Genomic DNA, 14,765 nt, shown 5'->3' on the forward strand with positions numbered 1-14,765 from the left:
CTTTGCCTTTTAGATTCCCATGAGCAATTCTAAAAATACTCCTAGTAATGAAGGTTCTGTGGAGCAAGAAGAATCCACAACAAAGTAAGAAAAATTTGTAAAATTTACACTTAACAATGCTGTTAATTTTTGGTTTGTTTTTTTGGTTTTGGCCAGTAACCACTACATAACTAAACAATTTAATTTATCATGCAAGTAATTGTATTCCAAAAAAACATCTATTTTTGTGGTCATAATCCTGTTTTTTTTAATTGTTGTGGGTTTGCTTATCACCTGTTTTAAAGACAGACGTATTTAGCCAATGCACAAAGTAACGTTAAAAATAAAAATATCACACTTTAAATTATGCACAATATTGGAATTGCACACTAACTAAATGTATACATTTGGGACATTTGTGTGTTTTTGTGCTTGCCATTTAATATGGTCCTTTAATATGGTCTTTGATGCTTTTAGGGTGCAAGAATCCTTCGCTACACCAGCATCACCCATTAAACAGTCATCTCAGGGTAAAGGCAGACTTCAGAAGCCAAAGCCTAACTTACTAACAATATCTGCTAGAAGAAGAAAACCGGAGAACATCCTTTTTCAATGGTCTCCTTTAGGGATGCACCGAATCCACTATTTGGGATTCCCCTAATCCTTGGTGAAAGATTCGGGCGATTACTGAATCTGAATCCTAAATTATGCGCTGGTTTGGCCAGACACAAGGATTCGGCTGAATCCAAATCCTTCTGAAAAAGGCTGAATCCCGAACTGAATCCTGGATTCGGTGCATCCCTAGTCTCCTTACGTTTCCACTGATCCTTCTTCATTCTCAGATGCATCCTCTTCCTTCCTAGAAGATGACTTGTCATTTTCCGAGCTATTGGGGTTCTCTGCTCTGTCCTCCATCCCTGTCTTCTGGATATCTTCATTCTTTTTTCCTCACATGATAAGCTTTCTACATTCTCATAATAATAGCATTTACTTTTGTATTGCTTTTAGTCTCTTACATGCTTTCTCCAAGGCATACAAGCATATATATTTGCTGTAGTTAAGGTAGATTGTATTTTCCCAAGGCTATGAGTAATTTACAAACTTTATTCCAAAACATTTTGTTCTTAGGAGCCAAGAATCTTCTACCTCCCTGCTTGGGTCCACACAGGCACATATTAAACCAACACCCGGTTTCAAAGGGCAAAGCCTAATTTGACAAAGACCATTTAATATGGTCCTTGCCTAATTTGACAAAGACCATTTAATATGGTCCTTTAATATGGTCTTTTTATATGGTCTATATGATATGATGCTTTTATGATGCTATGATATGATGCTTTTAGGGCGCAAGAATCCACCTCTGCCCCAGCATCACCCATTAAACAGTCGTCTCAGGGTAAAGGCAGACTTCAGAAGCCAAAGCCTAACTTACTAACAATATCTGCTAGAAGAAGAAAACCGGAGAAGAATGAAGATATCCAGAAGACAGGGATGGAGGACAGAGCAGAGAACCCCAATAGCTCGGAAAATGACAAGTCATCTTCTAGGAAGGAAGAGGATGCATCTGAGAATGAAGAAGGATCAGTAGAAATGTAAGGAGACTAAGGATGCACTGAATCCAGGATTCGGTTCGGGATTCTGCATTTTTCAGCAGGATTCGGATTCGGCCGAATCCTTGTGTCTGGCCGAACCAGCCCATAATTTGCATATGCAAATTAGGATTTGGTTCGGTAATCGGCTGAATCTTTCAGGGGATTCAGCCGAATCCCAAATAGTGGATTTGATGCATCCCTTAAGGAGACCATTGATAAAGGATGTTTTTTCCTCACATGATAAGCTTTCTGCACTCTCCTAGTGATAGCATTTCCTTTTGTATTGCTTATAGTCACTTATATGCTTTCTTCAAGGCATACAAGCATAAATATTTACTGTAGTTAAGGTAGATTGTATTTTCCCAAGGCTATGAGCAATTTACAAACTTTATTCCAAAACACTTTGTTCTTAGGAGCCAAGAATCTTCTACCTCCCTGCTTGGGTCCACACAGGCACATATTAAACCAACACCAGTAGTTAGGTTTCAAAGGGCAAAGCCTAATTTGACTAAGGCATCTGCTAGAACTGAAAAATTGGAGGGGAGTGACATCCAGGCAGAAGGAATTACATTGTCTACTGAAGAAACAGTAGAGATTGACCAAGGACCAGAGGGTGGCATGTCAAGTCCCAAAAATGTAAGCAATTTGTTATGGGTATTGGAAATGGGGATGCACTGAATCTAGCATACGGTGTCTGAATTCTTTCAAATGACAATGCTTTATATCCAGGATCTCCATTCGGAATCCTTAGTGCATAACCAAACTGAATCTGGCCCATAAAGCCATTACTTTAAAGCTGTGGACAGATAAAGGCAACACCGTTTTTTCACATGATCCAGTTTCTAGGCTCAAATTCAGACACGTACATTTGTATTTATCTGAACCCCAAAATTATGGATTACATGCATTCCCCGCTGTTAAGGAACAGTTCATTGTAAATATAAAAACTGGGTAAATGGATAGGCTGAGCAAAATAAAAAATGTTTCTAATATATTTAATTAATCAAAAATGTAATGTATAAAGGCTGGAGTGACTGGATGTCTAACATAATAGCCAGAACACTACTTCCTCTTTTTTAGTTAGTCTTTAAGGGGGGCCACATGGGACATAACTGTTCAGTGAGTTTGCAATTGATCCTCAGCATTCAGCTCAGATTGAAAAGCAAACAGTCTGGCTATTATGTTACACTTCCAGTTATTTCAGCCTTTATACATTCAATTTCTATCTAACTAATATTGAAAACATATTTTTTATTTTGCACTACCTATTTACCTAGTTTTAAGAAAAATAAAGTTAATTTACTTTGTACTTTGATTCTTAGATTTCCATGAACATTTCCCTTATTTCTCAAGAACAAAAGTCTTCAGAGGATCAAGAAAATTCTTGCGATAAGTAAGGAGATGATGCATAAAGGATTTTTAACCACAGGATCAGTTGAATTTCTGTAAGTAATATTTATTGATTTTTTAGGATGCAGGAATCCTCAGCTTCCCAAGACACAAGTCTTCAGCCTTCTTTCAGACCATCACCTCCAGAAAAAGACAGGTTTCAAAGACAAAAGCCTAACCTGGTAAAATCATCTACTAGAACAGGAAAACAGGATGAGAGGGAAGACATCCAGGAGGCAAGGAATGATGCTGTCATTGAGAAAACAATTCACCAGGGCTTACAAAAAGACACGCCTGCTCCAAGAAATGTAAGCAATTATTTTTCTGATTTTTTTTGTATGTGTGCTTTTGTTTTGTAGAGAACTCACTAAGGATTTAAATGCTTTAAAACCAGGAGTACAACAAGCTGCCTCTGGCAAATCTAGAAAAGTTTGGCTTTGTTTAGACCAAGGGGAGGTATCTTTTAGTTTTCTGACTTTGGTGGAAAAACATTTCCTAGATCCACTGTTCTGAGTACCAAAGGAATCATATACAGTATTATATAAATACATTGTGTAAGTCTACTGACTTTTGTTTGACCGATTTGGTCTTACTTTCTCTGTGCTTAGATTAGTCTCTACCAGTGTATGTTCTAAATTGTTCTCACTGTTAATTTAGGTTGAAAGAGCAGTTTGTAAACATGAGGATTCAGCTTCAGTACATTCAGGCTCCATGGACAATACCAGCCAAGAGCCCTCTGAACAAAGTCTGATTAAAGATCAATATGCAGGAGTGGAAGGCAAAGATGCAGACATTGTAACGTATGTTTCTGTTTTAAATATGTGTTCTGGTTTATCTCTCATTTATCTGTCATTTTGTCCTTCGTTAAAAGCAAGCTTTCTGTTGTCAAAAAAACAAAATCATTTAGTCCTTGAGGTTGCATAAATGGGCAGTTCACATTAAAATAATCTTTTAAATTTAGACTAATCCAACATTGTAGCCATAAAAACTTAACCAGTAACACCATACCTTTGAAAGAAACATATGCACCCGCACTTTTTGTTTTTTGTTCTTATCTTCTTTCTTTTCATTTTTCTTTTCGTTGATGATCAGTTTGAAATGTTTATTGATGATTACTTAATTTGTGTAAAGACTATGTAACATAAGGGTAAGGCCACACAAGGAGATTCGGGGAGATTTTGTCTAATCGCCTCGTCTTCTGTGAGGCAACTTCGGGCAACTATAGAAAAAGCATCGCCGCGTGTGCATTAGCACAGGCGACTTTTCATTGTAGAGCCTATGGGAAAACACGCTGAGGCAGTTCGGGGAGATTGTTGCTCAGAAGACGAGGCGATTAGTCGACAGGCGACAAAATCTCCCCCAATCTCCTCTTGTGGACTAACCCTTACAGTAACAGCCCATACCCCAGTGAAATCCCGGTAAGTACAAACAAATTATGTCAATTGTTTAAAATACAAATATATAAAATAAAAAAGGAGAGCTAGCCATATATTATTTTCCACATGGTTATGCTCTGAGTTAGAAATAGATTAAAATCATTTTAGTTCTGATTCTGTGGTGAAAAAAAAAATCTTTTAAGTTTGATGTCGACAGCATATTCCGAAGCAATTTGCAATTCTTCGTAAAGCATTAAGTTAAATATACTTACAAATATAAAATGAAGATCAGTTGAAAAGTTGTTTAGAATAGACATACAGTGGTGTGAAAAACTATTTGCCCCCTTCCTGATTTCTTATTCTTTTGCATGTTTGTCACACTTAAATGTTTCTGCTCATCAAAAACCGTTAACTATTAGTCAAAGATAACATAATTGAACACAAAATGCAGTTTTTAAATGAAGGTTTACGTTATTAAGGGAGAAAAAAAACTCCAAATCTACATGGGCCTGTGTGAAAAAGTGATTGCCCCCCTTGTTAAAAAATAACTTAACTGTGGTTTATCACACCTGAGTTCAATTTCAAAGGTTATAAAGCCATTTCTAAAGCTTTGGGACTCCAGCGAACCACAGTGAGAGCCATTATCCACAAATGGCAAAAACATGGAACAGTGGTGAACCTTCCCAGGAGTGGCCGGCCGACCAAAATTACCCCAAGAGCGCAGAGACAACTCATCCGAGAGGCCACAAAAGACCCCAGGACAACATCTAAAGAACTGCAGGCCTCACTTGCCTCAATTAAGGTCAGTGTTCACGACTCCACCATAAGAAAGAGACTGGGCAAAAATGGCCTGCATGGCAGATTTCCAAGGCGCAAACCACTTTTAAGCAAAAAGAACATTAAGGCTCGTCTCAATTTTGCTAAAAAACATCTCAATGATTGCCAAGACTTTTGGGAAAATACCTTGTGGACCGATGAGACAAAAGTTGAACTTTTTGGAAGGTGCGCGTCCCGTTACATCTGGCGTAAAAGTAACACAGCATTTCAGAAAAAGAACATCATACCAACAATAAAATATGGTGGTGGTAGTGTGATGGTCTGGGGTTGTTTTGCTGCTTCAGGACCTGGAAGACTTGCTGTGATAGATGGAACCATGAATTCTACTGTCTACCAAAAATTCCTGAATGAGAATGTCCGGCCATCTGTTCGTCAACTCAAGCTGAAGCGATCTTGGGTGCTGCAGCAGGACAATGACCCAAAACACACCAGCAAATCCACCTCTGAATGGCTGAAGAAAAACAAAATGAAGACTTTGGAGTGGCCTAGTCAAAGTCCTGACCTGAATCCTATTGAGATGTTGTGGCATGACCTTAAAAAGGCGGTTCATGCTAGAAAACCCTCAAATAAAGCTGAATTACAACAATTCTGCAAAGATGAGTGGGCCAAAATTCCTCCAGAGCGCTGTAAAAGACTCGTTGCAAGTTATCGCAAATGCTTGATTGCAGTTATTGCTGCTAAGGGTGGCCCAACCAGTTATTAGGTTCAGGGGGCAATTACTTTTTCACACAGGTTTGGATTTCTTTTCTCCCTAAATAATAAAAACCCATTTAAAACACTCATTTAAAAACTGCATTTTGTGTTTACTTGTGTTATCTTTGACTAATAGTTAAATGTGTTTGATGATCAGAAACATTTTGTGTGACAAACATGCAAAAGAATAAGAAATCAGGAAGGGGGCAAATAGTTTTTCACACCACTGTATCTGTGACACGTATGTTCTGCAAGAAATAGAACTCCTTCACTATTTGCTGAGGATTTTTTTTCCCTTTAATCTGTACTGTACTATGGTGGTTTCCTTGTTAACTTTTCTCCTCTTCAGAAGCTCTCTTCATGTCTAAGCAGCTTAAATGAACTGAGCAATGTATAAGGGCACTGAGATTTCTCCATGGTTTTGGTTATTTCACAATTTCACCCATCATGTCTGACGTTAAGCATTATTTACTTAACATATTACAGCCCTGCACTATGCTGTCCTGTCTTGCAGGAGTTGCATATTTTTGCACTTGCACTTTTTGTCTGTTGTCCGGTACTTCTATGTTGTGTGTAGCCCCATGGTCCTAGAGGAACGTTGTTTTGTTTCACTGTGTACTGTACAAACGTATATGGATGAAATTACAATAAACTCACTCTTGACAATTGCTTTTTGTTCTGTTTGTTGTATAGATTGGAGGGGTCTGTTTCTCAAAAGGAGTGCACACCTTCCCCTGTTATGTCCTCGCCTTCACTGAGAGGAAGACTGCATAGACCACAACCAAATATATTGAGTTTATCTGTGAGAAAAGGAAAAAAAGAAGTTAAAGCAGATACCCAATCTTCTGAGGCAGCCAATGAGGATACAACTAAGACCACAGATTACCCGAAAGAAGAGCCTTCTGCCACTGGAAAAGTAAAACCAAGTTTTATATTTATCTTGAGGGATAATGATCTTAAAGCCAGAATTGACCTAACTTACAATTATTCCTTTAGTTGTTCTGCCAGTTAAAGGATTGGTTTCTGCAGGGTTCAGATGGTCCTGCTACTTTATGTTGGTCAGTGACATTCTAATATTGATAGGAAACATGGGCTGCAAGCAGATTCAATAAGCAACCCATTATTTGTTTAAAAAAAAAAAAAAAAAAGTAAATGAGGGCCCCAGACAAAATATCTCCGCTCAAGTCCACAATAGTCTTTAATAAATATGGAACAGTTTACCTTCCTATATGGAAAGTTTGCTTTTGTATTTGTAGTGGATTAAGGATTCTATTTTGCTTTAGCCTCAGGGCCATATGTTGGCCGTCTTCTCAACAGAAGAAAGCAGTACAAGAGGGATAGCATCTCCAGTTTCTTGTTTCTCACCAAGTTCCTGTCCAGAGAAACCCAAACCTTCACCGACCATTAATGCAGAAGCAGATGGTAATCAAAGACATGCGGAGACAGATGAGCCTGTGAAGAACTCTGAATTGTAAGAATGCAAATGTTTTTTTTTTTGTTTTTTTTTAAAAAGAAACACTTACATTCTATTTTGTCCTCTGAATTATTTTATTTATTATATAGAGTTCAAAAGAGCACTTCTGAGGTGCAGCAAGAATTGCCCTCAGTTATAGCAGTACCTCAGTCAAGAAGCAGATTCCAAAAGCCAAAGCCTAATTTAAGGAAGACATCTGTTCGAAAAGGAAAGGAGATAGATGACACCCAAAGTGAAGGGAATAAGGCAGCAGCTGACAACCTTGCTAAGAAGCCACAAGACAAAAAAGAAGAAACCTCTTCATCAGAAAAGGTAATCTTTTACAAATCCACACTCTAAGCACATTGCAGATGTTCTGATCAAAAAAGGTCCATGATCATGAATCACTTATATTGGATCAGCTTTATAAAAGGAATTCATACAAAATATAGCATATTCAGTGTATTTGGATAAGGAAGGAACCTTAGGGATATAACAAACCATATCTAGCTGTGCCTGCTTCTGAGAATGTCAGGTCTGAGCATGTTAACAACACATGTTTAATTAATTAAAATGGGGAACGTGTCCAAAATCTTGTCCTTTGCAGTTGTCCTAATGCACTGCCTGTGACAGGAGAAGACTATCGGTGATTTATTGTTTCTTCTAGCTTCAACTCCAGGATAAGGAGTCAGAGATACCTTCAGTAGATGAAGAAAATGTTCCTCCATGCATCCAGTCATTGTCTGCTGGCTCCACGTTTCCCTTGACTGTTGCACCTGATTCAGTTTCTGAAGAGATTGAAGCAAAAGGCACAAAGTAATATATTTTTTCAACATTGTTACATGTTGATGTAATGTTTTATAGACCTTTTAACACACATCACTTATAAGGATATCAGAAGTCACAGAGCAATAACCTAACAGAGGTGACTTTGTTCATATAATAAATCCAGGTTGACTGTTTTCATTACAGGGATGTCATTGTGATTTAATTTCCTCAGTATATACATTAGGGGAATGTTTGCTACACAACTTGAACCCCAGTAGTATAAGGTTTAGTTCAAACAAACCGAGTTACTGGCACAGGACATAATAGTTAGAGATTCCAAGGGGTTGTTCAACTTTAAATGAACTTTAAGCATGATGTATACATTGATATTCTGAGATAATTTGCAATTAGTCTGTTTTTTCTTTAGCTATTTAGCTTTACAGTATTTTCTATCTAGCAGCTCTCTAGCTATCTGGTTGTTCTGGTCGTATTTACCTCCACAACCAGGCAGTGTTTTGAACGAGAGCCTCAAAGTGTGGTTTGAACAAGAGAATATAACTAGGAGTGGGCCTACATAGAAAGTTAAGTAATAAAATCTAACGATAACAATAAAATCACAGCCTTGCAGAGGAATAATTTTTGGCTGCTGGAAAGAGGCAAAAAAAATGCAAATTCAAAAACGATACAAATAATATACACCGGTTGCAAAGTTGCTTGGGATAGGGCATTATATAACATATTAAAAGTTAACTTAAAGGGGAACCAACCCTTTATGCAAATTTTAACATGGCTCCAGTATGTGATGGCATACACCCACTACTTTGGCAGCTTTTTAGCCAGGTAATTTTTGGTGATTCCAACTCTCTTAAGTTGGAAGAAAGTAAATTACAGTATTTAGAAAGGCTTTTACAGTTTCAGCCTTGCACTTATCAGCCTGTAAATTTGGTATCTGTAGTGCATAAGTTATATGAAGGTTTGATTATAGGCGACATTTAAAATTATATCCCGTTTATGACCACTGACATTCTTGAGAACCATGGAAAAGTAGAACTGAAGGCAGAATTTTCATGTTGATACTGCATGAAATCTCAAATGCTTGAAAACATTTTGGCTGTTTCATTGTTTCCATCCCACCCTAAGTGGCTGCTGTAGAAGTTCAACTCCGTAATATATGTTTTAAGAACTAGTATGGGTGCTTACTGTTTGTTAGTCTTTGGTTATATATTCATGGTTTGTTGTGAAGCCTCTGTATCTAGTGCCAAATCATGCCACAAAGCAAAGTCGTAATATATTTTTTTTTCTACTTGCTTAGCAATAATTGCCAGCAAAGCAGAAAACAAGAGCCACTGAAACCAGCAGTGTTATCAAGGGGTATATTTCAGAAGCCAAAACCAAATATAGGGCAAGCAACAGCCAAGAAAGAAGTGATTTCTTCCCAAGATGGTAGTTCTGATATAAACAGCAGAGCTGCTAGTGACCAGAGCATGGAACATCTGGAGTCCAATTTGCCGGCCGATTCAGGGGTAAGAACTTGGTGCTCCACATGGTGATGGCTAACACATGGCATTTTCTCCAGTGGAGTAACTGCTTTTTTTTTTGCTAACTGACAGACAAAAGTGACATGTGAAATTACCCTAAAGCTTTTTTTTTTTATTGCCAGTGATTCATCTGGTGTTTTTGTGGTCTTCAAGCAGTTCTTCAGTATACAAATTTCTCATTTCTGGAAGTTATTCTAAGGCCGACCGTGCACATACTGTACAGATAACATCGTATTAAAGGGGACCTGTCATCCAAAAAAAAAAAAAAAAAAAAGATTCCAAATCCTATTTTATCATGTTAGTCAAGGAAAATGAACTTTAATTACACCGTATAAATTATTTGAATCTTGTTTCCATCAGTCTGGGAATTCATAATTACAAAAAACCTTTTTGTGGACACTGTTATTAAGGCAAGTCTTGCATCATCTCAGAATCTTGTTTGTGCACCAGAATGGGGGACCTGATGTCCATCCCCATGCCCTGGCTACACAATTAAATGGTTGAGAACTGGGGAAATGTGTGGAGAGCAGTGACATCTAGGAAGTGCTGAATGGAAAGTGAAAGTAATTGTCTGCCCCGCTTCTATGCCTCTAAGGCATATAATATTTGATTGACAGCTGAGATTTTTAAACGACTTTACAACAGCTATGAATGCTTTAATAAAAAAAAAGAATTTGGATTTCATGTTTAATTTGAAAATGACTTATTATACAGCTTTCTATGTCTGGGTGACAGGTTCACTTTAAAGCAGTAGGCGTAAGGAGTAGATGTACATTCTGGTATTCAAGTCGATAACCTGAAGTATAGTTGGGCATTGGATATGTTAACCCGTTATTGTCAGCTCTCTTGTTTTGAAAATCTTTTGCCCATTATGCCTTCTGTAGTAGATTGGAATTGTGGGTTCCTAAAGCACAACTCAAATGTTTTGTACTGGGGTACTCCGAAAGTAATTTTTTTTTCTTTTAAACTTCATCATTTATAGGTGCATTTGGATTTGAATTAGAGTTGTTGCCATATAGTAGAGTTTTACAGCAAAGGTTAAGCTTGATCTGGGACACATGACTTAATTCGAAAACGACCTTTATACATTTAATATACTGTACTATTTAATCTATATATTCAGGTTAAGGAACAAAGCGGTTTGATATCTAGAGAGGCAGGAAAGGAAGGACCACTCTTCCCAAGTGAGCCAGAACCTTCCTCAAACACCACTGTTCAAGAAGTGCCTCTTACCAAGGAAGCAGAATCAGTTAATGTAGATGCATTGGCTTCAGCTGTGGTGGTTAAAGAGAAAGATCATTCTAAATCCATTCCTGCCGCGTAAGTATTTTTTTTACCATGTATGCCTGATCATGCAGTATCATTCATTCTGCCGTCCTCTGCAAGTTCCTTCTCTTGAGAAGGAGAATTAAATGGGTTGTTCAGTTGATTCCACATAGTTAACCAGAAATTTTCTGACTTTTTTCCAATTACTTTCTATTTTCTATCTGTGACCGTTTTTCTAATATTGAAATGTAAAGTGGCATTTTTCACCTTCTAAAGCAGCTCGGGGGGGGGGGGGGAACTGTTCTAATTTGAGAAGTTTAGTTGATACATTTCTTATTTTTGTCCCTGCTAAGCAGAATCTCTGAGTTTCTCTGAGGCAGCTGTTAGAATTTATACAATAGTTGTCAGGACCGGACTGAGAATTAAAATAGGCCCTGGCATTTCAGGTACACAGAGGCCCAATCAGCCCACAAGGAGGCCCAAACAGCCCCCATCAGCCCACTAAATACTGACTTTCTATGGCACCTTATAGCAGCCCCTCTGTCATTTTCAAGAACCCACAGATTGCCAGTTCGGGCCTTATAGTTGTTAATACTTCAGAGATGCTGCTGAGAAATGTATCAACTAAATGTTGCAAAATTAACAGTTTAGAGTCTGCACCTGAATTACTGAGCTGCCAGACTGGTTTGAAGCAGAATATTTAGTGCCCGTCTTATGGGAGACTCTGTTTGCTACATTGTTGCATCTCCTGGAAGAATAATCAATTTTATATCATACTCCGTAGCATTCACTTGCTGCCATGTACTGTATATTTCAGACATAACCAAGAACTAGAACATGATAAAGAGGAGCCAGCACAGGAACCCCTGAAACCAGCTGTATCATTAAAGGGTAGATATCAGAGACCCAAACCAAATCTCAACAGAGCAGTTGCACATAAGGATCCCTCTGTTTGCTTAAAGAACACTAGTTGTGAGACAGCTGAAGAACAACAAAATGCCTCTTCTGCCCCAAAGGTAAGGAACCCCAATGCTTCCTGCACATACTTCATAACACTGGAACAGGGGTTGTGTTCGGTCCCCCACTGCAGCGTTTATTTGATTGGTTTCATTGTGAAAGAAAGAAACATCCTTGTCAATAAGGCACAGACAGTCTTCAGCTTGTCCCTCTAATGACTAATTATTCCCACTGTAACACTAGCATACCATTAAATACCCATGGATAGAAGTTGCTTATGCCATTAAAATATAAGCTTTAGCTAACTAAAGGAGTTGTTCTAGCTATAGCTTGAATAATACAGCTAGTGCCCAGATCTATATAAATCATTATCCCCACCGACATTTTTTTTTTTACTCCTGCTTTAGAGGTTTTTCAACTTTAAACTAACCTTTATTATGATGTAGAGAGTGATATTCTCAGACCAGATTGGTTTTCATTTTTTATTATTTGTGGATTTTGAGTTATTTTTTTCAGCAGCTCTCCAGTTTGCAATTTCAGCAATCTTGTTGCTACTGTCCAAATTACCTTAGCAACCATGTATGGATTTGAATAAGAGAATGGAATATGAATAGGAGAGGGACTGAATAGAAAGTAAACATAATAAAAAAAGTAGCAATACATTTGTAGCCTTACAGAGCATTTGTTATTTAGAAAAGCTTCAAGTTAGAAGAAGGAAAATAATTACAAAAATATATTATTCATTTAATTATAACTTGCTTAGAATTGGCCATGCTATAACTTACTAAAAGTGAAGTTTAAAGACAAACCACCCTTTTAATGTCTTGCTAATTTAAATTTTTTTCCTTAAATATCTTTCAGGCTGAAATGATCGTTAGGCCAGAGCTTCCAGAAAAGCTGAGTATGTTGGTTGAGTACTCTGAAGCATCTCAATTGGGTAGTGAGGATGTTCAAAACAATGCCAAACCAGATCTTAAACAAGAGGATATGCTCAAGTAAGCCTTCAAAATAAAGGAATGCTGTCACCTTTAATTTTTTTGTTTTTATTGCATTATATATTGACTGTAAATAATTGTGAACATGTGCTAGTAATATACATGACATTCCAACTGAATTCCATTGCAGTCACGATCATCTTGTGCTTACTGTTGGGTCACATGCAGAAAGACTCAACATTTACATGACAAATGGCTTCCTCTTTTTGGCTATTCTCTTCCACACAAGTGCATTTAAACAGTCTCATGCCAGTGGAAAATGTAGTCCTTCTCCTGTCACAGAGGGGAGGGCTGGTGCCAAAAGTTTATCCCCAGTCCTCATTCCTGGGACAGAAATTTGCCTTTTCCAGACTTTTTCAAAAGCAAATAGATAAGTGAAAATGGATTCCTTATCCAGAATTTTTACCTGACCAGTCGGGGGAACATAATGCCTTTTTCCAACACCCACAATCATTTTGCATCATGTAGGAAGAAGCCAGTATTATTCTGGTATTGTCTTTCTGTCTCAGATACATGGAGCTTAAGGCATAAAGGGGCAAAAGGAGACAAAAGAAAAACGATAGCAGGATAACATAATTGAAAATGGCAAAGAATAGGACTTTGTGATTTCTAACTAGCCGCTGTTACTGGACATTTTAAGCAGATAATACCTAAAGGCTATATCATTAACTGAGGGGAAATCTTATATATTGCATAATAGCTTTATTCAGTAGCTTATACATTCTAGTTGTTATGGACATCTATTTCTTTGTCTGGCAGACAGCAGTCTGTGGATGCAGACATCAAATCCAGTCCTTCAGTTCAACCATCACTTCTGAGGGGTCGTTTTCAGCGCCCCAAACCAAACCTGCTGCGAGCAGTAGCCAAGAAGGCAGCGTGTCCTGTAGTCAAACCTGGAGATGATGAAAAGGTAAATGATGGAGACATGTATTTGAATATAAAGCAAACCTTAAAAGAAAATGCAGTGGCAATTGTATTACAGCTGCACTGCATTTAAAAAAAACACTGCCTTCTTACTACTTTTGATGTTTGATTTTTATAATTGTGATTAGTGTGTTGGATTACATATGCTACATGCAGTTTTATTTTCATTAATTGTACAGGTGGAAGAGTGTATTTCACTTTTGCTTTTCCTTTCTCATATAGCATTTTTCTACTAACCATATTCATGACGTGTGGGTCATTGTGAAACCCGGGGGGTTAGGTTTGGACCTGCAGCCTTACATACTTTGCAATTGCAAATCAAACTATTCCCACCTCAATTATGTCATTTTTATGCCCTGCTTCCACCTCTGGCCGTCACTATTTATATACTCATTCCAGAGTCACTCTACCCCTTTCAGTGACATCAAAGATGGCTGTGTATATAAGTGGCGATGGCTCCGGTGGGTCATATAGGGTTGAAGTTGGGAGTGGGCTGGTTTGGGACAGGTGCCTGTCAACCTTTTGTTGAGCTGTACATCATTAGACCATATCGCCCAATCACTTCCTCCCACACCTGATAGACTAGTACCCCTACCTTTCCTATAGTCAAGATTCACTCTTCTGATTTGATAGGGGTGTTGTAGATATACGGATTATGAAATTACCAAAATATATGAATGAATTAATGAAAACTCAGATCTGTATGCACAGATGCATGTCTGGCTAGGTTTTATGCTTTACTTTCTTTCTTTATTTTTTATTTTGCATCAGGAAGAAAAGCAACCCTTTTCTTTAGGTGGCCTGAAATCCCGTGCTATGGATATAATAGACCCTTGCTTACCGTATATACTCGAGTATAAGCCGTCCCGAGTATAAGCCGAGGTACCTAATTTTACCTCCAAAAACTGGGAAAGCTTATTGACTCGAGTATAAGCCTAGGGTGAGAAATGCTGCAGCTTCTGGTAAGTTTCAATCAAAAAATTGAGGGTTTCTGCTCC

At 37.9% G+C, this 14,765-nt stretch overlaps 1 protein-coding gene across 4 annotated transcripts in view; it reads left to right on the forward strand.

Moving 5' to 3' along the window:
* The window catches only part of bdp1.L (B double prime 1, subunit of RNA polymerase III transcription initiation factor IIIB L homeolog), a 68,700-nt gene that overhangs the window by 29,798 nt on the left and 24,137 nt on the right, over positions 1-14,765 (forward strand). For all 4 annotated transcript variants that reach the window (XM_018264990.2, XM_018265006.2, XM_018265015.2 and 1 more), the window contains exons 16-30: positions 14-84; positions 1,323-1,571; positions 1,985-2,207; positions 2,894-2,964; positions 3,043-3,268; positions 3,618-3,760; positions 6,560-6,782; positions 7,150-7,337; positions 7,430-7,652; positions 7,987-8,135; positions 9,400-9,610; positions 10,749-10,945; positions 11,709-11,907; positions 12,710-12,843; positions 13,603-13,753. In XM_018264990.2, coding sequence (XP_018120479.1) covers positions 14-84; positions 1,323-1,571; positions 1,985-2,207; positions 2,894-2,964; positions 3,043-3,268; positions 3,618-3,760; positions 6,560-6,782; positions 7,150-7,337; positions 7,430-7,652; positions 7,987-8,135; positions 9,400-9,610; positions 10,749-10,945; positions 11,709-11,907; positions 12,710-12,843; positions 13,603-13,753 — 2,658 coding nt within the window. The remainder of the gene's footprint in view (positions 1-13; positions 85-1,322; positions 1,572-1,984; positions 2,208-2,893; positions 2,965-3,042; positions 3,269-3,617; positions 3,761-6,559; positions 6,783-7,149; positions 7,338-7,429; positions 7,653-7,986; positions 8,136-9,399; positions 9,611-10,748; positions 10,946-11,708; positions 11,908-12,709; positions 12,844-13,602; positions 13,754-14,765) is intronic.

The sequence above is a fragment of the Xenopus laevis genome, chromosome 1L (genome assembly GCF_017654675.1).
Source record: "Xenopus laevis strain J_2021 chromosome 1L, Xenopus_laevis_v10.1, whole genome shotgun sequence".
Classification (NCBI taxonomy): Eukaryota; Metazoa; Chordata; class Amphibia; order Anura; family Pipidae; genus Xenopus; species Xenopus laevis.